A 22,216-nucleotide genomic window follows, 5' to 3' on the forward strand; every position below is an offset into this window, starting at 1 on the left:
CAAATTAAGAAATTAGACTATGCTTTCAAAATGGTCAATTGTTGTGAAAACCTCAAGGACACGTACACATTTCACCGAGCCTTGAGAAGTGCTTCCCATGGTGAGAATTCAAATTTTATAACCCATGTATGTGTAACTTTGTGTATTTGGTTTTCCTCACAACAATGAAGGGTTTGTGGTGTAATGTGCTCAAATCCAAAAAATGGTAGTCCCTTATAGTTTTGTGAAGAAGGGTTTAAAGTGTTGTAAAAGCTTTGCATTAGCATATCATCTTAGTTGTGCTGATTTAATGTTTATTCATCTTTCCCTTTCCGTCCAATTCAAAATCCGAAGAGCCAACTTCTAAAATCTCGGAAGTCGTTTCATAAGCCGCATCAAATCCCATACTTATGAAACTTTCAAACTGCCCTCATAATAAGCACACACTTTGAAGGTTAATAGAATACATGATAGATTCACATTCAAGAAACATAAACCCCGCACAAAGTGCATAAACTATTTGCATAAACTATTTGGATTCCAAGACATTGTATAGACATAAAAGGTCAACTTTTAATCTTTAAACATCTAAAATTTAATACCATATTAAGAATATTCTCCTTCCTCGAATATAAAGCTACTCTTTCTTCGAATTATCTACACCCATAATTCTCATTAGACTAATGTAACTGTTTCATTTGGTTAACCTAGACTAAACATAATAAAAACTTATAGACTTATTATAAAGTAAAAATATTCTAATTATAATGGGCCCAAAACATAAGAGCATGAGATGCCCATTACAATATTATAGAAAAACAAATCACTTAAATTAAATTATGGTGTTTGCGATCATTAGCATTTGAATTATTGCGGGTCCTCGAATAATTCCTACAGGTTTGCATTCTATCTGGACACGGCACAAACGCAACCTTTTGGGGAAGAGTATTTAAAACCCCCTTGAAAAAGAAAAGAATATCGTGTATACAAAAACAAATAGCATGGTTCACAGACTATAACAATCATTGTCGTTACCGAACCGTTACCCTCAACATCACCTATCAATCTGTCCCTATATATATTCAAGAAGAGTAAGGAAAGGTTTATATATTGTTGAAACCAATCACTTCTATATACCAGTACATTTTTTGTTTTACTCTTCAATGGATTTGTCTGAGAGGGCAGGCGCTAAGAGGTGGCTTCCTCTGGAAGCTAATCCTGAAGTCATTAATCAGGTACTTCTTATGATTGTAGAGTTTTTTCAAAAAAGATTTTCCTTGAAGTTTTCACCGCCGAAAATAAAATTTATTCTTTACAGAAATACCATTGTCATGCAATGGTGATTTAGGCCCAATTCACCTATGGATGATATTTAAAGGATAGAAATAGATTTTATCTGGGATAGAAGGAAATTATTCTAGTAGATTGCTCTTAAGTTTATTTTGTTTCGTATATGGCACCATTTATTTTTATATAGCGGTTTCAGGTGTCATGATGTTTTTTTATCGATCACTGGTTTGTTCAGTAGGAGGACTTTTCTATCAAAGTTAGATTATAGGTTACGTTCAATTTTCTTTTTCCTTTCTTTTCACTTGGTAAGCTTTGGGTAAAGCTATGTATACCTTTAGCACAGCGTGGGTTAAGGCTGGACGACCATAAGATTTGCAAACATGGGCTATACTCAATGCGCCCAATAAGTATTGCACCGCAACCTCACCACATGTCTGCTTGAGTGATAGGTTTCCGGTTGCAGTGAGGGCTTTTTTGAACCTGTTTCTTTAACATGGTGTGGGATGAGCTTTCAACCTTTAACATGGCGTGGGATGAGCTTTCAACCTTTAACATGGTGTGGGATGAGCTTTCAACCTTTAACATGTCGTGTGATAAGCTTTCAACCTTTACATGGCGTGAAATTAGATTGGATCACATTATTATTTTTAAACACGGCTCATTCACGAATTTTATGCATAACGATTACACCATACCCTCTTTGCATGTCTCATTGAGTCAGAGGGTGCCAATTGTGGGGAGGGGAATGTGAACTTGTTCTTTAACATGGCGTAGGGTAAGTTGGATCTCATTCTTAAGATTTTTAATACCAGTCATTACTCAATTCTACCCATTATCATCAATTCTTTAAGATGTATAAACATGGGGTAATACTGAATTCTACAACATTGGTTTCCAATTGTAGTGGGGGATTTTTAACCTGATTCTTTCTCTTAGTAATGTCATCTATTAACATTACATGATTACACCTCTACCCCTTTGGAAATGGATATTCTCATTATAATGGTAGATTTAAGTTTCAAAATTTTAAACACTTCTATTTTTCTTGCAGAGAGTAATTTGTATGTTGTGATGGGCCTATTTACAGACTTTCTCTAAACTGTATTCTCAATCTTGCCAGTGTTGAAGAAAGATAGATGCAATCCTATTTCTTGTTTAGGTTTTGTTCTTCTACCTGTTTGCTTTTGGAGGTGACAATTTTAGGAAAACCCTATCTGCATTTTTCTTTCCTTGACATCAATTCAAATGCCACCCTAACATCTTTAAGGTAGTTGTGTTTCTATCCAACAAGTCGAAGAAAAAGCATGCATTCAGTATGATTTTAAGAGAGATTCTTTCTTAGCATTCCCTGTGTAAATGCCAAATTACACCACTTCTGTAAGCCCAGACAGTTACATCTCAGCCCCTTAAATAGAGTTTACATGGTCTGTAAATTATTTTTTTAAAACAAAATCAATCTTAAATCAAATTTTTATTTGGTATTATAATTTTGAGTTCTATTGGTTATCCTTTACTTCTATCTTTAATATTTATCTCCTTTCTTTATCATTATTTTTATCTTTATCTCCTTTGCATCTATACAGATTCTTAACTTAGCATGGGGTTTTAATTTTAAACTGATTACTAAATTAATAATTAAGCTGACATGTTTGGAATTGAGATTTTTCCAAAATCCAAATATTAACAAAATGAATGAAAAAATTGATAAAATCTTTCTTGACTAGATCGTCTCAAGGATATGCCTCTTGGCTACATATTGTATCTTACATACTTAAGAATTCTTGGCCCAATTGGCTAGAATGTTGAAGAAGTTAGTCCAAGAGAATATTGGGTGCATTTGATTAAGAGCATCAAGGATTTTTATTTTGTTTTAAATAGATTTCTTCCATGTCAATGACAGCTGGTATGGAAATGCAGCATTGCTTGGAGTCGTCATCTTGGAGATTACTGTTGCATTCTTTAGGATTTTTCTATGTTGAGCGTATGAAAAGTCTAGATCATAACTATTGTTTTCTGTAGTTGTGGTCTGATTAATTGTGCTAAGCTATCGTTAGGAAGGGCTTTTGCATCTGGTTAACTAATTTATTTTTCCATAATGAACGTTGCAGTTTATGTGGGGCCTTGGTGTTCCTGAAGAAGAAGCAGAGTTCTGTGATGTTTATGGATTTGACGATGAGCTATTAGACATGGTTCCCAAGCCTGTACTGGCCGTACTCTTCCTTTATCCACTCAATCAAGCAGTAAGTGGATTTCCATTTCCAGCAATGAGTACTTGAAAGTTGAAAATTTGTAGACTCCTATTTTATGTGTGTAGCCAATGGCTGGTATTTTGCACATATATTTCTTTGCAAAGATTAATTGCTGAAGTCTGAAGCATATGCATATTAAGTGAAGAAGCCATTTTTTTCTATTTAAATCATTTGTCCAGTAACCTTAGTCTGATCTTTTGGGACTTGATATCCAATTCCTGTGGTTAAAAGTGACAATATTCTCATTGCCTTTCTAGCTTGCAGAAACTTATGTTGGGTTAAGGACTATTTAATTGTTAGTGCTTGTGATGAATAACTGTTGAGATGCTCATGTGAACTGTTAGTTTATCTCACCAAGCTCCCCATTGTGAAATATAACATTTAAGATTATTATTTATCTGCATCAGTATAGTGAGACATTATTAAAAATGTTTAATATTTTGTCGATATAAATTACGATTCTGATGCTAAACATGTGGTTGGAAGCAATTGGAATCATGTTTTCTATGGGTATGAAGAATAAAAAGGTAGTTTTCAAGCCATGATACTGTCTTGTGAAGAACTACACTTCCAATAAAGTTCACTGCCTAGTTGTTATGTAGGCCTTCCTCAGAAGCCTGGAACTTGAAAAGTGAACTGAAAAAACATAAATAATATCATGGACATTGAATGTACTAGTTCAAATATAGACAGTTTGCACTATAATTATTAGTTTTACATTCCATCTTCTATCTCCTAGGCTGACTTGTTGGGTGTGTGTTTTCTCTGTCATGGGTCTGACATGGTCATCCAAACCCTCAAAAGGCCCACAATATCTTGGCACCAAATTCTTACAATTTTTGATGATCAATGAGATTATCCTGGATTTTATCTGTTTTTGACCATTTTCAAATTCTTTATATGGCATCTTGGTTTTCCATTTCCCTCTTTTAATTATTTTAGTTGGAGGCCTATGTTTTGGTTTCCCAAACTCTTGAGTTTCAAACAAGGCTTTATGTTATGCATGATGTTGGATCCCAATTACTAAGTTTTCTGAATCTCTGAATTTGGATTTTAGAAGTTTTCATGTATACATGATACTGAACCCTTATCATCGGTGTCTCAAGATCCCATATACTGAACCCTATGTTTCTAGAATTCCCAAATCCTTGGAGTTGATAGTGAACCCCACAGCTCCCAAGAATCACTTGTAGTCAAAATGCCTATCACATCTAGGGAGAAAAATCCATCGATTGTGTTATGCAACCTTGAGAAGAGAAAATAGAAATGATCTAAAAAAGCAACATGGCTTCTGCATTTATTAATTTGAATTGGATAATTACAATGCACAATAATGAATGCATATAAAAGCAAAATGCACAAACCCTAGATGGAACCTAAGGTGAGGATTAAGTTGGATCATGACAAATGTTTTTATCCTATGCTATGAGACAACATGACCTAAATATAGAAAAGAACTCCTAAGTTTAGCTTAATTATAATCAAGTAAATAGGGGACCTCATTAATTAATTAGCTAGGTGATTATCTTATTTACTCCAACATTCCCCCCATAAGTACAATTTAGCGTGTAGCTAAAAACCTAATGATGAAAGCAATGATAGGTCTTGGTTACAAGGTTTCATGAGGTACCCTTGTGCAAACTGCAAACAAATGAATCTCTCATAACCGGAGAAAATGAAAAAAATAAATGCAAAAATCTACTTTCCAAAAGAGAGAATGAAATGATTCGTAAAAACTAGTGAAAGAAGGAAAGGGGATTGCTTCTACCACACAAGTACAATGAATGTCCACCCAATAGGAGAGAGAATGAGGATTTGAATTCCCCAATAAAGAAGTAGCTCATGTGCCAATGATGAAAACCTAAAGACAGAATACGATCCACTATCTACAAACAACGTTTGCCCCTTGGGAAGAAATAAATCCATTGGTGATTGGAGAAGTCGTTTCCATAAATTGGATAATACAGAATCAAAATCCAAATGATGTGTGCCTCTAAAAATTGCTGAAATGAATGAGATGATGTAAATCTAGAATTCTGTGAAAATTGATGTAGAACAAGCTCCAAAGACAATGAAGATGGATTCGACAACAATAATGTGGGTGTCATGAAAAAGGCGATGAATATTCTCAAATTAATCCTCCAAATCTGTAGTATGAGACTCCACAAATAAGGATGATATGTTTGCAAGATATGAATCCCAACTAGCTATGTCTTGAAGAGGATGAATGTCTTGCTGCATTGAATCAATAGGGAACAACAAAAGATAGAGATTGGGTGTCAAGATGAGGAGTAGGAACAAGGAGACAAGCCTTTGAACCATCACAACATGCAAGACTTGATATAATCAAGCTCCTCAAAAGTATCATCATCAAAGGGTATGCAATCTGCATTATCAAGGGGAATGAGACAATCTATAGAAGAATCATTTGGGAATGAAGAGATATGAGGGTCTCCATGGATCTCCCAAAGTTTGGTCCAAAGTGTGTGGGGATAATCAATGTTTGATACAACACAAATTGTTATGGTCAACACTAGAACAAATCACTTCTACAACATGGTCAACACTAGGATAATCAATGTTTGATATAGCACAAATTGTTATGGTCAACACTAGAACAAATCACTTCTACAACATGGTTAATTATGTTACCTCAAGTTGATCTACTCCTTGGTGTGTCTCATTTAGGTATAGTCCATAATGATAAGGCAAAAGATTAAGCCACTTGAGATGAGTCAAGATGCTGTTTTGCCAAGACAAATAATTATCCTTTTTTAGGATGACCACAAATCAATGAATAGAAAAACCCATGATAGCTCCTCAAATGATAAAACTAAACACCACTAACCTCAATACATGTAAAGTAGATTAAATGAAGTCATTTCGTGCAAATACATCATTTCCATGTGCCAAGATGTCCAAGTTATTAACTAGAATGTGAAATCACAAAAAATAGAATAAAAAGTACATGGGGCAGATTTTGAAAAAGTGCATGGATAGATGTGAAGAGCTTTGAAATACCTTTCCAATGTCACAAGAATCACAAAAAATGGCGATGTAGGTGAAAATATATGAGCTTAAAAGCCAAAAATGATGATCTAACTTTGACATGTGATAAATCATACCAGCAGCAAAGATGACAAGACTTGCACCACTACAAAGGATGCAAAACCAACTTTTTGACAATATCTTGTTTGCGAAAATCTGACACTGTATGCCCATGTTATAACCAAAAGAAAAAAACAGCTCCCTTATGGCAAACTAGGTTTCAAAGGGGGAAGCGAGGTGCACATTTTAAATCTCAGTTGATGGAATAAGCTGTTTCTTGTTAAAATATTCTTTTGATTGTTGAGAAAAAGGAAGAAAAAGGCCAATTGCTTGAAAATTCTAGATTCTCATAGAATATTCCTTTTTGTTTATCGATTGTCAAAAAATTATGAATGTTGTTGGGTGGTCAGAAAGTAGACACAGAGGCAATGGTGGCAGGGGTGTATGGAGTTGTATGTCTGTATGGATCCGTAATACTCGTACGGATCCTTGTCCCTAAATTTTTTTTGCTTTTTTTTGAACTTCTTATATTTTGGTATTTTGACATACGTTTCTAGGGTTTTTTTTCCATTTTGGATTCAATGGTGATACCTGTTTTGCTCCAAGATATGCTAATTTTTACCTCAAGGTTGGATCTTTCAAAAAGACAAGAAGTCACTGATTTGCTGCTTTGAAAACATGTTGGAGTTGAGAGTGAACTCCACAACTCCTAGGAATTACTTGTAGCCAAAACGCCTAGAGAGAAGAATCCGTTGATTCTGCCATGCAACCTTGAAAAGAGATTGATATAGAAAAGCAACATGACTTCTATATTGATTAATCTGAATTGGATAGTTACAATGTACAATAATGAATGCTTATTAAAGTAAAAAGGCAAACCTTAGATAAAACACTAGGTGAGGATAAAGTTAGATCATGATAAGTGTCCTATTCCTATGCTATGAGACACCATGACCTAAATATAGACAAGCACTCCTAAGTTTAGCTTAATCGTAATAAATTAAAAAGGTGACCTATTTAATTAATTGATGATTAAGTACTCTAACTGTACTTCAGAATTATTTTTACTTAGTGATGCAACCATGTTCCTTGGTTTCATGGTTTCTAATATGTCAAATAAGACATTATACTTTTAAGTTTCGTGATACGGGGTTGGAACATTTTCTTTGGAATTTAACTTTTCTGTCACTCCTTTCTGAATTTTACAAACTTCCAATATGAACTTGATAGATCATTGCATGCTTTCTTCTAAATATATAAATCAAGTTTTTAATGTAAAATTCCTTCACTAACTTGTGTAATCTGTAAGAAATTCATTTTAATTTTGCAACAATTTTCCTTCTTTTGTGAATTCTCTAAAAGGTTTAATTTTGCAACCTATTAACTTTATTGGTAACTTTTTCGGGGAATTTTGTAGCTCTCCAGTTTGATTTATCTTCAGAAGCTACTATCCTTCTAAAACCTGTGCAGCTTTTGCTGAAACACTTTTATGGATTTTTTTTCCCTAGCCAAACTGCTCTTTTTAAAAGCCATGATATTTCCACAGTCCATAGTGATGCTCAAAATGTAAACATGTCAAAATTTTCAAATTCAATGTTTTTCTTCTTTCTGATGATGGATTACTAAGTGTGATCTGAAACATTGGTTTTAAAAATATTGACGCAGTTACATCCAGAAACACTCTAGGAACCCATCTTTATTGTTTAAATAGGATTTGAATAAGTCTTATCAGTTTTGGACTTGGTAGTGTGATGCCTTTATTTAAGGCACTCAGATCTTCTGTGAGGTCTGAGGTGTGACAAAAACCCTTATATTAAAGTAATGCAAAAAAATTTGGAAACACGTTCAAATAAATACAGTTTTCAAACTAAATGAAAAATTGTTTAGCATAGATATAAAATTGCTTCAATGGAATGCAATATAGTTGTGCACTTATATACTTCCCTGCCCTATTTCAAAACAATTTCACTATCCCCATCTCCATACTCATATCCCTCTTTGCCTGTAACAGGGTTATGATTTCACAAGGGTGGAAGGATGCAATAGTGGCTGAGATAAATAATGCAAAGGGTGTAGGCTATGGTAGACTTTTCCCCCTCACAACCATAAGAGAAACTCATTCCTTTGCCTTAGTAGCAATCCCTCTGTTCTGCTACTGTAGGCGCTGTAGTCTCTTGAGCTGGCTCCTGATGGTGGATAACTTGGAAACAATCTCTGCCTCAGAACTTGGAACGCCTTCAGTTTACATAAAATATCAAGTACCCAGTGACTTTTGGAAATGACATAAAAGGCATTTGTCAAGAGAGTGTTGCCTTTAATATGCAAGCCGAATGCAAGACTTTCATTGAGCACAGGTGATGCTCATGCAAAGGTTGCTTTGCATGCGAGGCACGGTGGTATCCTCCTATCTAACTTGTCATTTTGTTATCAATTCTCAATTCTTGTTTGGGTCTTGGGTTTCCCTATAAGCTATGATATTTTTATTATGGTTTTTAGCATAGTATTTCCATCATGGTTTTGAACACAGGTCTCAATTTTCTGAATGTTTTTTGCTCATGATTGCATATTTTAATAAAACAATCATTCCCATATGTGCCATATGATGCTTTGGCAAATCGAAACATGCTTATTTTATTATTTTCTGAATTGTTAAGCTTTAAACATTCTGTTGTTGCTTTCTGTAGCTACTTAACATTGGTTTGGCAAAGTACTTAATTTCTTTCTGCTTGACGCAAGTGTTTGTTTGTTTCATTGGAATGTGCAATTGTTTTCTTCAGCAGTTTAAATATTTAGATGTTCAAGTTCTTTTTTGTTATTTATGGGGCGTGCCTTCCATTTTTCATTTTTTGTCATATTGCAGTCTTGATTATATTGTATGTGGTCATTTGTGTCTATGCAGTGGCTATTTAAAGCTATTGCAAACTTGCTCAGACTGTTTTTTATTTTAGATAGTGTCAAGATTCACTATCAAAAATACATGTTGCTTTAATCTTGAGCCTAGACTAGAAGAAACTTGTAAACAAGGATTTTTTTAGTTCGTATTCTTTTATATTTATCTAAACTAGATTGAAGCCTCTATTTTAGTGGATTTAGAAAGTTTGGCTTAATCTTTTTGTAGAGCTGTCCTATTCTTAACCTATGTTAATGAGATTTATAAGATATCTATATAACAAATACTGGCAGGAAGTGAATTCATATTTAATACCGGTTTTTATGTTCACAGACCGAGGGAACTGAGGAAGGACAGAAGGTATTCAAATGCTACACCATCATATTTCTGTTGCTGAAGAATTTCATATCTGTTAACATTGCTTATGTCATAAAGATTTGGACTATTTACTGAGTATCTGACATTGTAAGTTCAGGAATCGAGCAGCAATCTTTATTTCATGAAACAAACTGTTGGGAATGCCTGTGGGACTGTTGGCCTCCTCCATGCTGTGGCCAACATTAGATCAGAAGTTCATCTAGGTAAGTTTCTAGAATTCTTCAAATACTATGCTGATGTTTAGTCATTATGTCATTTATTTGTCATAAATAAGTCATATTTTTGTCGATGCTTGTAATGTTAGATAATGACATGTTGTGCCACCACACTTATTCTTATTAAGCTCACTGGAAGCACTAGTCTCAATTGCTATTTACATCTTAACATTTGAAAAGACACTTCTGAGAGAGAACAAATTAGATTGGAGCAAGAAAAAACTAGTTTTATCTTTTTTAAACTCCTTATAATACTATTCACTCAAGACACAAATAGTATGTGGCTGGAAGTTTTGGTTGTGAAGCTTAGTTTCAAGAACCAAGAGGAAATTGCCTCTGTGTTAGATTGCTGTTTGTTGGAATGTCACATTTTATAATGTATAGTATATGCTGATGGCTTATAGAAGAGTGCATATCAACTGCTTCTTGAAAAGAATTAGGAGCAACAATTCATATGTTAGCATTTCTAACTAATTTTCCAGTGATGATAGGGTCCCCCTCGTTTCTTTTCCAGTCTTCGTCTTGCCCGGTGTAGGGTTTTGATTTTTATCCGCCATTTTGAGTGTCAGCAGGTAGTAGTGAAGCAATGAGCTATGTAACCATCAAGAGATGGGGCGTCCATAAGTTTTAAGTCGCAAGGCTAGGGGGTCAATTTGCAGAGAGTCGCGCAATCTGAATGCTTAAAATCAATTCAAGGGAGACTAAGTTTTAGCATAAGCCTGAAAATTGGCTAAATTGGCAAGAGTGTCAGTCGTCCCTGGGTTTGCAAAATCACTTTTAGGGCCGAAATTGGCTTTTAACGTCGAACTTTTCATTTTATCTTCCCAGCCCGAAATGGGCAAGTTAGGTGAAAATGGAGTAAAGCGCTAAGTTTGAAAACTTTTCAAAAGGGCTTTCTAGCCCGAAATTGCAAATAGAAAGGGTGTTTTACTTTTAAAATAAACTTTTGAAAACTCCATTTAGCCCCGAAAATAGGCAAACAAGGGAATCATGAAAGTCACAAAAGGCGTTGAACTTCAAAACCTTGCAAAGTCGCCTTTACCCCCGAAAGCAAATGCATCATGAAAACGTTTTAAGTTTGAAAACTTTTCAATATCAAGCAAAGCATTAAACATAGCGCAAAGGCAAAGCCAGCTAGGGAAAATTAACCTCGAAATGTAAAATTCAGACTTAGGGAAATTTTGAACATTTTGAGTGCGAAAATTGGCAATCATTAAGCACCTGAGCCCTGAATTGCAACCAAGTGGCAAATTTTAAAACAGAGCCAGCTTAATTTCTTGTTTCAAATAAGCGTTTCACTTCCAATTAATCAGGCTCTTTTATTGAAGTGTCGTGCTTTTTTTGAACTTGGTGTTCCTATTGATCTTTGGTTTTATGCGCTAACATCATCCTTTGTTTTGGCTATCCTGTTCGCTTCCTTCATCTCGTCTCGTAATCCGCATTCGGTTGTGTAGGATAAATGCCTAAATTGGCGGTAGAATCCTCAAAAACACCTAGTGCAACCGAAACATCTCGGGTCTCTAAATCTGACATTACCCACAGAGGCGAGAGAATGAAGTACCAATACCAAAAGGGTGGAGTTAGGGAGTCGAAAGTCTAGAGCATATGGGAGAGCATAGGTGATACTAATTTGGGACACATAGACATTCAGGATTTCAGAAACAGGGTATATTCTCCTAACGCCTATGGCAAGCCCAAGAGGATAATGGAGAGTGGTATCGCTCAGGCAACAGGTTTCCCTCCATCTGTGCAAAATTATGAACTAGTAGTTGAGGCTGCCAGACATTATCAGCTAGAGACTAGATTAGTGGTCCTAGAAAATATGGTGCTAGCTGATTTCACACCTGAGGCCATTGGGGAAGCATTTGACATCCCATTTCCCAATAATCATGTTGCTACAACTATAGATGAGGCACAAGTTGCTTACGACATGAATCCTACTAAATGCAAGACATTGATAAACGAAGAATGGTGCAAGGAAAGAAGGCTCCCAAGCATTAGGATCAGTAAAAAGACCCCTAGAAGTGATTTTTATAATGAGTATGGTGACATGGTCACCTTACTCAGTAGGGTTATGGGACTTCCTCAATCCAATTTTTTTGAGGAATAGATGTTCTACTTTACTGAATAGGTCTTTGTCGGGAAGTCCAAGTTCGACTGGGCTCAAATCATCAGCGATAATATCCATACACAACTGGTCGAGCTTGAGGAAAAGTACTTCGCCATGACTTCCTACCTGGTTTACATGTTTGCCCGACACCAGCCACTAACAGGGTTAATCAAGAAAGGTGAGATCGAGAACGACCCAAATCAGGTAATGGTGTATGAATGCTACCCTCAACTGCATTACTATGACATAGCTCAAAGAGAAAAGAACAACATTGCTTACGCAATTGGTCAGTAGGAGCGTGTCAATGACGCCTTTACAATGCGCCTAGTCAGGTTAATGCAAGGAGGATTGCACATAAGGCTTTCAGAGCAAGCTACCATTTTGATACAAAAGTATGGCGCATGATTTATCCAATTCCCTAGGTTCACCTATATCAGGATAGCAGGCTTTGAGAGAGCTCCATTCCGACTTCCACTCTATCCGACAGACAAAATAGCCCTTATGGAAGTTGCAAGACAAGCGCACCTAGCAGGCAGCTTACTCAGAGATAAGAAATAGTTCAGATTCACCTTCCCCATGATCTTGGGTGACCTCGATGTGCATTTCAAGAATTCGGTGCAAGCTGATGAGTCGTTTGCTAAATTAGCATCCTATGGCCTACAGGGACATTTCCCAAGGAAGTGTTTCGATCATGACAATTTGGCAAAGAGGGCCTATGGTAGGCGCTACAGAGCGAAGGCATCAATTTAGGATTATTGGAGCAACTGTTCCGATGACTATGAGGTCCGACAACGTGAGTATTGTAGGCTAAGTAAGTGTCCAACAAATGCGGCGTTATGAGTATCGTCGGGTCCTAGATCAGGTAACAGATTATGGCAATTGCTTGCAAGTCCAAGAGTTTGGGGCAGTTAAATACCTCTTGCCAGGCATTGATTGGACTCAGGATCCAATTATTGATTTTGAGGCGGTCATGGAGGCTCCAGGAAGGTATATCGATCACTGGTTATCCCAGCAAATCGAGAAACTGACCCATGAAGGGATTCAATTTACATACAATATGATGGGCAGTCTCGATTCTCAGTCTTCGAAAGATGAGGGAACCTCAAGCGCACCAAAAGAAGAGGATGAGAAACCCGGAAAGAAGAGGAAGAAAGCCAGAGCCAATAGAGGTACTCGGACATCAAAAAGAACTAGAAAGGAAAAGATCCCTATCAGGAGGCCGAAAGTTAGTTCATCATCCAAAGACCCTAGTTCGGGGGATGATGTAGTTGAACTTGACTATATACCTACTCCACCTTCCCAAAGTGATGTTGATGCGTTAGAGGCTAATAATCCTCAGGCACAAGGTGAGCCAAATGCAGAGGTCAGGATCGTTGGCTTCGATGAACCTAGAAATCAAGTTGAGGGAAAAATTCCGCCTAATCAGGAGGTTGGTAAGCGTGAGCTCACATAGGGGAGTCGGCATGAATTACAATTGAATAGCGCCGACAAAGATGACACCACCGTTGAGGGACAGTAAAAGGAAGATGAGACCCAGGAGCCCAATAAAATTGAAGAGCAACCATCACAAGGGGATACTCGACAGTTTTTCAGTGAGGTAGGGGAGAACTCAGCTATGAGTAAGGGATTGGATACTACATCCGTTCCTTCTATGACATATCAATTGCAGATAGGTAGTGAGCCAGCTGAAACCTCCAAGGAACAAAGTGGGAATTTGGCAATAACATCCGGACAGACCATCCCTCAAGACTGGTTAATTGCTCATGCACAGCGGATAGCAGCTGTTAAGCCACCTATCAACTTGGAGGATATCTTCTCTCACATAGGAGAGATAAAATCCAAAGGTAAGAAAAAGCCCAAGCCATACTCCTGGATCACTAAGGATGAGCAGAGCAACCGCACCATTCATATCGCTACCCCGCCTACAAATAAACCAACTGATCAGATTGCTTTAGCCGATTATAGCATTAGAACTGCTGAGAGAGACATGTACTGAGTTCGTGCTGAGCAAGCTGAGGGATACATTGATCACCTGCTGAAACCATTGCAACATGCCCCTGAATCCCATTTTCCCCCATTGGCATTGGCACAAAGGACTTCAACCAAGTTTGAAGGAGTACGTGATACCGCTAAGGCCGTTAGGGAATGGATTCGGGACATTAAGGAAAAGGGAGAGCGGATCATTGAAGACGTAAAGGAAATGGCCCACCACCGAGAGACCGTTCTTGTCAAGTTGTTTGAAGTAAAGAGGGGGTGTTTCAGGGCTCATGAGGTGGTTGGTACAATTCTTCCCCTCATAAGGGCTCTTTTCTAGACCCACACACAAATTCCCACATTGTCTGCTATCCTAGATCCCTATGACATTGGCGTTTTTAAAGAATGGTACTGGACTGCCAAAATGAAGAATGACACAAAAGATACCATTAATAAAGAACAGGAGGAATGCGAGGAAATTTTGAAAAACATGAGGGATCTTGGTGGAAAGATCCTTCGATCAATGGTTCTAGGCTAGAAAAATAGTTTGTCCGATGATCAAGTACAACCAAACTGGGAGGATAGATTGAGAATTGATAAGGTCGCATACTCCATGGAGGACTTAGAATTTGTCAGTGGGTTGCATTCAGACATACTAAAGCATGGTGCTGTTCCAACTATGCATCAGATTTCAGGAATATGTTCGGGTAGAACATACAGCAGGTCGGGACATCTGGAAGGAATATTTGCACAGTGAGGATGAATATTTGGAAAAGGGGTCCGCAACAGAAAAGGAGAAAGTGCTTTCCTAAAATACAAGTTTCTTTTTAAATCTTAAAAAGCACTTTTCAAACATAATGTTCATTTCTAACTACCAAAACCGTTGTAAAGCTTGAGCTCCGTGCATGTGCACTTTTTGGAGCAGCTTTTTGGGTATTTATTGATTACCTTTTTGGTAGTTATTGTTTCTCCTTTTGTTGTTGCTGATATTTTGCCTCCCATTTATGGGTATGGGCAGTTTTGATAAAGGATGAATCTGGCCCCCTTGTTTAAGTTTAAATCTTGGCCATTCATCCATTTCTGGGAATTCTATATAAAGGAGTTTGTTCCTCCTTTGTTGTAGGCAGAAAACAAAGATTGTTGCAAAAACTCTGGCGAAATATATACAGGATTTAGTGGATGTTAAAGTTGTGTTTGTTTTACTGTGAGTGCATGGTCTTCTTCTCCATTTATTTCATATTTCTGCAGCTGTATTTACTTTCAGACAGTTATTTATGCATGTATTTGATGGAAAATCTTGGTTCATACTATTAGGAAATAGTTGATTATTGTTTCCTCTGCATGGTTAGTCTGAGCCCCCCTTTTGTGCTAAGTTCAGTTATCAGATTTGAATGAATGGGTGTAAGAGTCCATTGTTCGTATCTAATAAACTTGAAAATTGAAAAATTCTTAGATGATTGCAATGGTTTTTACCTAGTTGTGCTAGTTAGCTGGCAAAGTAATTTCTAGTTATTTTAAGACTTCCGTCTATGTGTTGAAATATGCTGTCTTAGTTAAAATTAGTTAGCTGTTCTTATTCACTCTTTATCGTCATCCCTCCTTTTTTTCCTTTTTTCATTAAAGAAACCCTCCAATCGAGCTGAAATAACATCAATTATGAGCAAATCAGATGATATAGGACTGTAAAACTTTAGGGAACTTGTACGAAACCAGTTCCGTCTAACCGTAAGTCCCCTTTGTGTTTCCAGCAAAACACATCAACCACTAAGCTATCCTGCAATCAAGACCTGACAACCAAAACATTGAGGTCATCCCCATTGATCAAATTAACACAGCATTAGGGATTTCCTTATCTCAAGAGAGGATAGGACTCTTAGCATTTCTATTCTGCGTTGGCCAGATGGAGTCATAGTTTCGCGACTTTAGACACGTCAATAGATATGTACATTGCAGATTTGATTGCCTACCAAAACTTTCTGTAGTTGCTGCCATGGTTGAGTTGTGGCATTTACACTCTCGCCCACAATAATAAGGGAAGGGGTATGAAATTAGTTCATACTCCCGCAACTATATAAAGGTAGGGCCAGATTCTTCTTTATTATTTCTTCCCAAGTGGAGGGGGATTATAGCTATAGAAAGGGTGAGTAGGAATAGAATAGCTGGATGAGTGTGGCTGAAATGATCAGAATGCCAACCCAACAAGTAGTTAGATAGTAGGGCAAACCCTACTTGCATATCTAGCAGATCCACCACCACCCATAGCAAGGGACTAACCAGGCCCATCTGTAGTACGACCATCTTTTAGAACTATAGTTGGCTTCAATTGGGATAGGGGAACAACCAACATTCAATTGTTGAACCAAAACTCTTGAGCCTAAGCATAATGGAAGAAAAGATGTTTCCTAGTTTCATCCGTGCTTTACATATGACCAATCATTTTGGACTAATAAGGCTTCCTCTTAACAATTTGTTAAGAGTAAGTTGTGGGTTTTGAATCATGAGCTAGAAGAAGATATTCATTTTGGAATGGCCTTAGTATTTTAGATGTGCTTCCATCTAGGCAGAGTGAGTAATTTGCCTCGAAAAAGCTTATATCCTTTACTCACAAAGTATTTACTTGTGTCATTCATAGCGCCCCAAAGAAGTTTGTAATTCTTGTTTTGAGTCAAAGGAACCCTTACCTTACATAGGAATACAAAAGGAGGCTCAATCATTTTGCAGATCAATAGGTAAGTTGATGTCTTGTGTAGATTTGAGGGCTGGAATATTCTAGAAATAAGAAATTGAGCTTGACACCAAGTTTTTAACTTGAGTAGCATGAGGTCTAAATGTCTCAACAAGTTGTCTTCTAAAAGAAGATTTTTAAGCTTGTTTCTAGGCATCCATGAAAGCTTGGTGTAAATTAACTCCTAAGCCTTTTCCATATTTTTCCATATAAGGGTCTTCTTCTCAACAAACTCTTTTATGAGGGCATCCAGTAGCTTTTTTAATGATCTAGGAGATTAAATAGCCCAAGCGCGCCCCCCCTTCTTTTTTATTCCTTGTGACTTTTTCCCATTTTACCAAATGGACTTTCTTTTTATTGTCATGGTTATCCCCTTCCCACATGAATTTACTATCATTTGTTCCATTTTACACTTGACACTCGTTGGAGCACTAATAATACCCCTTTGAGAAATGGGTAGTGCAAAGAGCAAGCCTTTGTCAAGAGGGGATAACCATACATTGGCCCAATGATTGATTTTGGCTTTCATCTTGAAGATAAACTTCTCCCATTGTTGAGCTTTGGGCAACATGAAAGAAATAGGAGCTCCCAAATAGAAAAAGTAGAGATCACTACTTACCTTAAAACTTAAGATTTTGGAGATGGCAGCGGCTTCTTTGAGATGAGGATGGGAGAAATATATAACTGATTTTGCATTGTTCACCTAACATTGGCTAGCAAAAAAGAAATTATTTAAAACAAAGGCAAACCTCTTGGTTATTTGGGGAGTAGCTCTGCCCAAAAGGATTGTATTATTTGCAACTCGGGCATGGTTGAGCTCTTTTCTCCCTTGGAATGTGGGTACTACAAGAAGGAATTTTTTTTGATTTGTGAATTCAAGAGCGCAGCCAAGAATTTTAGCAATTAGAAAATGAAAGAAGGGTGAAAGAGGACATCCTTGGCACAATCCTTTAAGGATCTTGAAGGAACTGGTAGGGTTGCCATTAACTAGAGGAGTAATCCATGGAGAGCGAACACATTCTTTTATCCATCCAAGTATACTTTCATCAAAGCCAAGGTTTTTGACACTACTGAAAAACTACCTTGTGATTTAGCCCATTGAAATCATTATTTGTATCAAGTTTGATGGCCATAACATTTATGTTACTTTGCTTGTTGGAATGAATAGCTTCTTGATTGATGATACATTCAGAGATAAGCCTATTTGGACCAAAACTGGTTTTCTCTTCAAAAAGTGAGGAATGGAATAACCTTGGCAAGCCTTTAGAAAAGATTTTGGTAACAATTTTGTATAAGGTATTGTTGAGGGAGATATGCTTGAAACAATCACTAACTGCTTGAGCTTCCTTTGGGATTAGAGCCAAAAAGGAAGAGTTAATTCCTCCATGAAGCCTATGTTGTCTTGAATCTTCAACCATAGCCAAACGATTATTTGTAATCACCTCCCAAAAGTCTTGATAGAAATTGATCATTGAAACAATTAGGAGTAGGATCTTGTTGCAAAACTCATGTTGAAGACCATGGACTCCAGTTCTTCTTGTAACAATCTCTATTTTGTTCTTGAGAAATGAAGGAGGGGATATTCATTAAGAGTGAATTAAGATCTTGTTCACATTCTTTGTCCTCCTTTGAAAATTAATAATAATGATATATATATATATATATATATATATATATATAATTGAGTTTATCCGAGAGGGATGGTTTTATTCTTTCTATGATGGATGCTTCTGGTAAGGTGTGCTTGACCCCAATAGGGTTAAATTGGCCAATAAATTACAGTGTTCCATGACCATTGGGGACAGGGAGATGGGGGGATGAGCTTCGAGGACGGGGGAACAAAGGGAAAAAGTTTCGGGGACGGGGGGAGGGAAACGTGTTTCCGTGGAACACCAATAAATTATTAATTTTCTCCCAGCCATAACACATGTAGCTAAGTTCAACAGTTTGGTTGTTAGATACTACATGCATGCATAGGTTCCATTCCCGACAATTGGTTCTGGTTTGCTAGGAAACTCTATTGTTAGCGACGAGAGCTTATCATGAGCATTGGGAAGCATAAGCTTCGATTGGTTGGGCGGATAAAACGCCTAGGTCATATCTTCCAGATTGTAGATGGAGGTGAGTTTGATGGCAATGGAGACGATACATCCAGAGACAGAGATTCAGAGAATCATATGTAATGATTGTAAAATGTATTGTATCTTTATTGTAATTGACCAGTATAGTTATACATATACATATAGTACTTGAAAAACTAGTTTTGGAAAGATGTATGACAGCATAATAGTATAAGAATTACATTTCAAATGAAACTATAGGAAATTTGAAATACTAAATCTAAATACCAATATTTCTTCAATACTAATTATGTTGTTATATGGAGCCTAATCAGACTCGGAGGCTAAATTTTCCCTACTTCCATCAGTGTGGTTTCCCCCTATATTTTTCGACGGGGGTTTGGCGGCAGCACCCCCAAGTTGGTGTCAAGGGGCAGCGCCCCCTTGCGCTCTCCTTGTCGCGATACAGGGCGGGGTCGAGGGGCAGCGCCCCGCGAGGCCAAAAATACTTTTATTATTTTATAAAGGCGTTGGGTGTTATTTTTCTATTGGCCCACGTCCAATTAGGGTTACCCCTTAACCCCCAAAAAAGTCAATTTTAAATTTTTTTTAAAAATTTTAATTTTAAAAATTGCATATACGTGGGGGCGATGGGAGATGTCTGGGTGTCTCCCCGTCCCTCAAGAGACGTCTTCACGTCTCTCGAAGGATGGGGAGACGCCTCCGGTGGCACTTGGGTGGCGGTGGCGGGATGGCGTTATAATGCCATCTCATGAATCAATTGGTTGATTTAGCATAAGGCCATACTGAATTGTAAGGATAAACTTATGGAGTGCCTTGATGATTTAGGAAATCAAGTGGAGATACAAGGAGTTAAGAAGCCTTTGCAACTTAAGAGGGCCCAAAGGAAGGTTTGTGAAATCTATGCAGTTCATATCAAGGATTTAGGGGAGGATGAAATTGGACTTGATACACACCCTATCCTTCAAGAGTACCAAGATGTCTTGAACCTCAATCCAAGGCACCCTACAGAATGGCAACCACAAAATTATATGAGCTAAAGGTACAACTGCAAGAGTTAATGGACAAGGGCCTAATCAGACCAAGTGTATCACCATGGGGAGCACCAGTAATCTTTGTCAAGAAGAAGGATGGCACACTCCGCTTATGCATTGATTATAGGATGTTGAACAAAGTCACCATCAAGATAGGTACCCACTTGCTAGGATTGATGAGTTGTTTGATCAAATGAAAGGTGCAACAGTGTTCTCCAAGATTGATCTCAGGTCAGGGTACCACCAACTTAGAATAAAAGATGAAGATATACATAAGACAGCCTTTAGAACTCGCTATGGACATAATGAATTCGTGGTGTTACCTTTTGGATTGACAAATGCACCAACAACTTTTATGAACCTTATGAATAGTGTCTTCAGAGATTGTCTAGATGACTTCATCTTGATTTTCATAGATATTCTTATCTATTCCAAATTAGTAGAGGAGCATGAAAAGCGCTTAAGGCTAGTGTTGCAGCAATTAAGGGAACACAAGCTCTACGGCATATCATTTTTGAAGATCAAGTCTCCGTTGATCCAGAAAAGATCAAAGCAATCACAAAATGGGCAGCCCCTTGAAATGCTCATGAGGTCCATAGCTTTATGGGGTTAGGTGGATATTATAAGAAGTTTGTAGAAGGGTTCTCTAAGATTGTAGCTCCTATAATTGCACTCCAAAGGAAGGGAAGGAAATTTGATTGGACAGAGGAACGTGAGCAAGCCTTCAACTTACTAAAGTCTAAACAGAAGTTGACCTCAACACCTATACTCACCAAACCTGACCCAAATGGATCATTCACAGATCACTGAAGTGTCAGGAGAAGGAATAGGAGGGGTGTTAATTCAAAATGAACAAGTGGTAGCCTATGAGTCAAGGAAATTGAAGCAACATGAAGTCAACTATGCTCCACATGATATAGAATTAGCTGCTATTGTCCATGCTCTCCAAATGTGGAGACACTATCTCTTGGGTAAGCCATTTGAGTTCAAGACTAATCATCATGGGTTAAGGTATATCTTTACCCAACCTAATTTGAATGCAAGGTAGAGAAGATGGTTAGAATTCTTAAGTGAGTATGATTTTGGGATAGACTACATCAAGGGCAAGGAAAATAGAGTGGCTGATGCTTTAAGCAGAAGAAGGCATCTAGCAGTGATAGCAACCACGAGGACTATGTTGAGACAACAGGTGTTGGATAATCTCCAAGGGGATGAACATTGTGACTTAGTCAAGTGCGCCTTAGAAACTAATCCTTGTGACCATCGTTTTGATGGATACACTTTTGAGCCAGATGGACTTCTTAAATACATGAGGAGGATATATATTCCTAACAAAGGAGGGTTAAGGGATTTGATCATGGAGGAAATGCATAATGTTCCTTATTCTGGACACCTTGGTGTGAATAGGATGGTTGCGGATACGAAACCCTTATATTTTTGGCTGAGACTTAAGAAGGATGTGATAGCTATGTGAGGCAATGTTTTGAATGCCAGTGATTCAAGGCTGAGCATATGCATTCAGTAGGGTTATTATTTTTGCACCATGTGCCAAATTATAAATGGCAAGTGATCAATATGGATTTTATTCAAGGATTACCTATGTCCAAACAAAAGCATGACATGATATTGGTTGTAGTAGACAAGTTGACTAAGGTAGCTCATTTCATATTCGGTTACCTTAAGGATGGATTAGTAGCTTTGGCACAATTTTGTTAAGGAAATTTTCCGGTTACATGGGGTACCCGAGACAATAATTTTTGACAGGGATGTGAGGATGACACGGTTTTGGACCACTTTGAATGCAGCCTTAGGGACAAGGTTGAACTTTAGCACAACGTATCATCCACAAACCAACGAATAGATTGAGGGGGTAAATGAGGTAGTAGAGGACTTATTGAGAATGTACTGTATGGATCAACAGTACAAGTGGGAGGATTTTCTTGCCTTATTTGAGTTTGCATATAACAACTCCTATCACTCCTTTATAGGTATGACATCGTTTGAGGCTCTTTATGGGTGTAAGTGTAGAACTCTTGTCAGTTGGCACCGAGTAGAAGACAGAGTTTTAGTTGGTCCGGAATTACTTAAGGAGATGGAAGAACATATGGTGTCAATAAAAGCTATACTAAAGGAAGCAGTTGATAGACAAAAGAGCTATGCAGATAAGAATAGGACCTTGCGACAATTTTCAGAAGGGGATAAGGTCTTTTTGAGGGTGAGACCTCAAAAGAGCTCCATTTCTT

The 22,216-nt window shown here is 37.4% G+C and overlaps 1 protein-coding gene across 2 annotated transcripts in view; it reads left to right on the forward strand.

The window, feature by feature from the left end:
* The first annotated feature begins 946 nt into the window (after positions 1–946).
* The window catches only part of LOC131069995 (ubiquitin carboxyl-terminal hydrolase 3), a 44,034-nt gene continuing 22,764 nt past the window's right edge, over positions 947–22,216 (forward strand). Inside the window, exons 1-4 of one of the 2 annotated variants that reach the window (XM_058005545.2) lie at positions 947–1,214; positions 3,378–3,509; positions 9,790–9,816; positions 9,932–10,037. In XM_058005545.2, coding sequence (XP_057861528.2) covers positions 1,143–1,214; positions 3,378–3,509; positions 9,790–9,816; positions 9,932–10,037 — 337 coding nt within the window. In that variant the 5' untranslated portion in view covers positions 947–1,142. The remainder of the gene's footprint in view (positions 1,215–3,377; positions 3,510–9,789; positions 9,817–9,931; positions 10,038–22,216) is intronic. The other variant, XM_058005544.2, reaches the window with a different exon arrangement.

This window comes from Cryptomeria japonica, chromosome 6 (assembly GCF_030272615.1).
Source record: "Cryptomeria japonica chromosome 6, Sugi_1.0, whole genome shotgun sequence".
Classification (NCBI taxonomy): domain Eukaryota; kingdom Viridiplantae; phylum Streptophyta; class Pinopsida; order Cupressales; family Cupressaceae; genus Cryptomeria; species Cryptomeria japonica.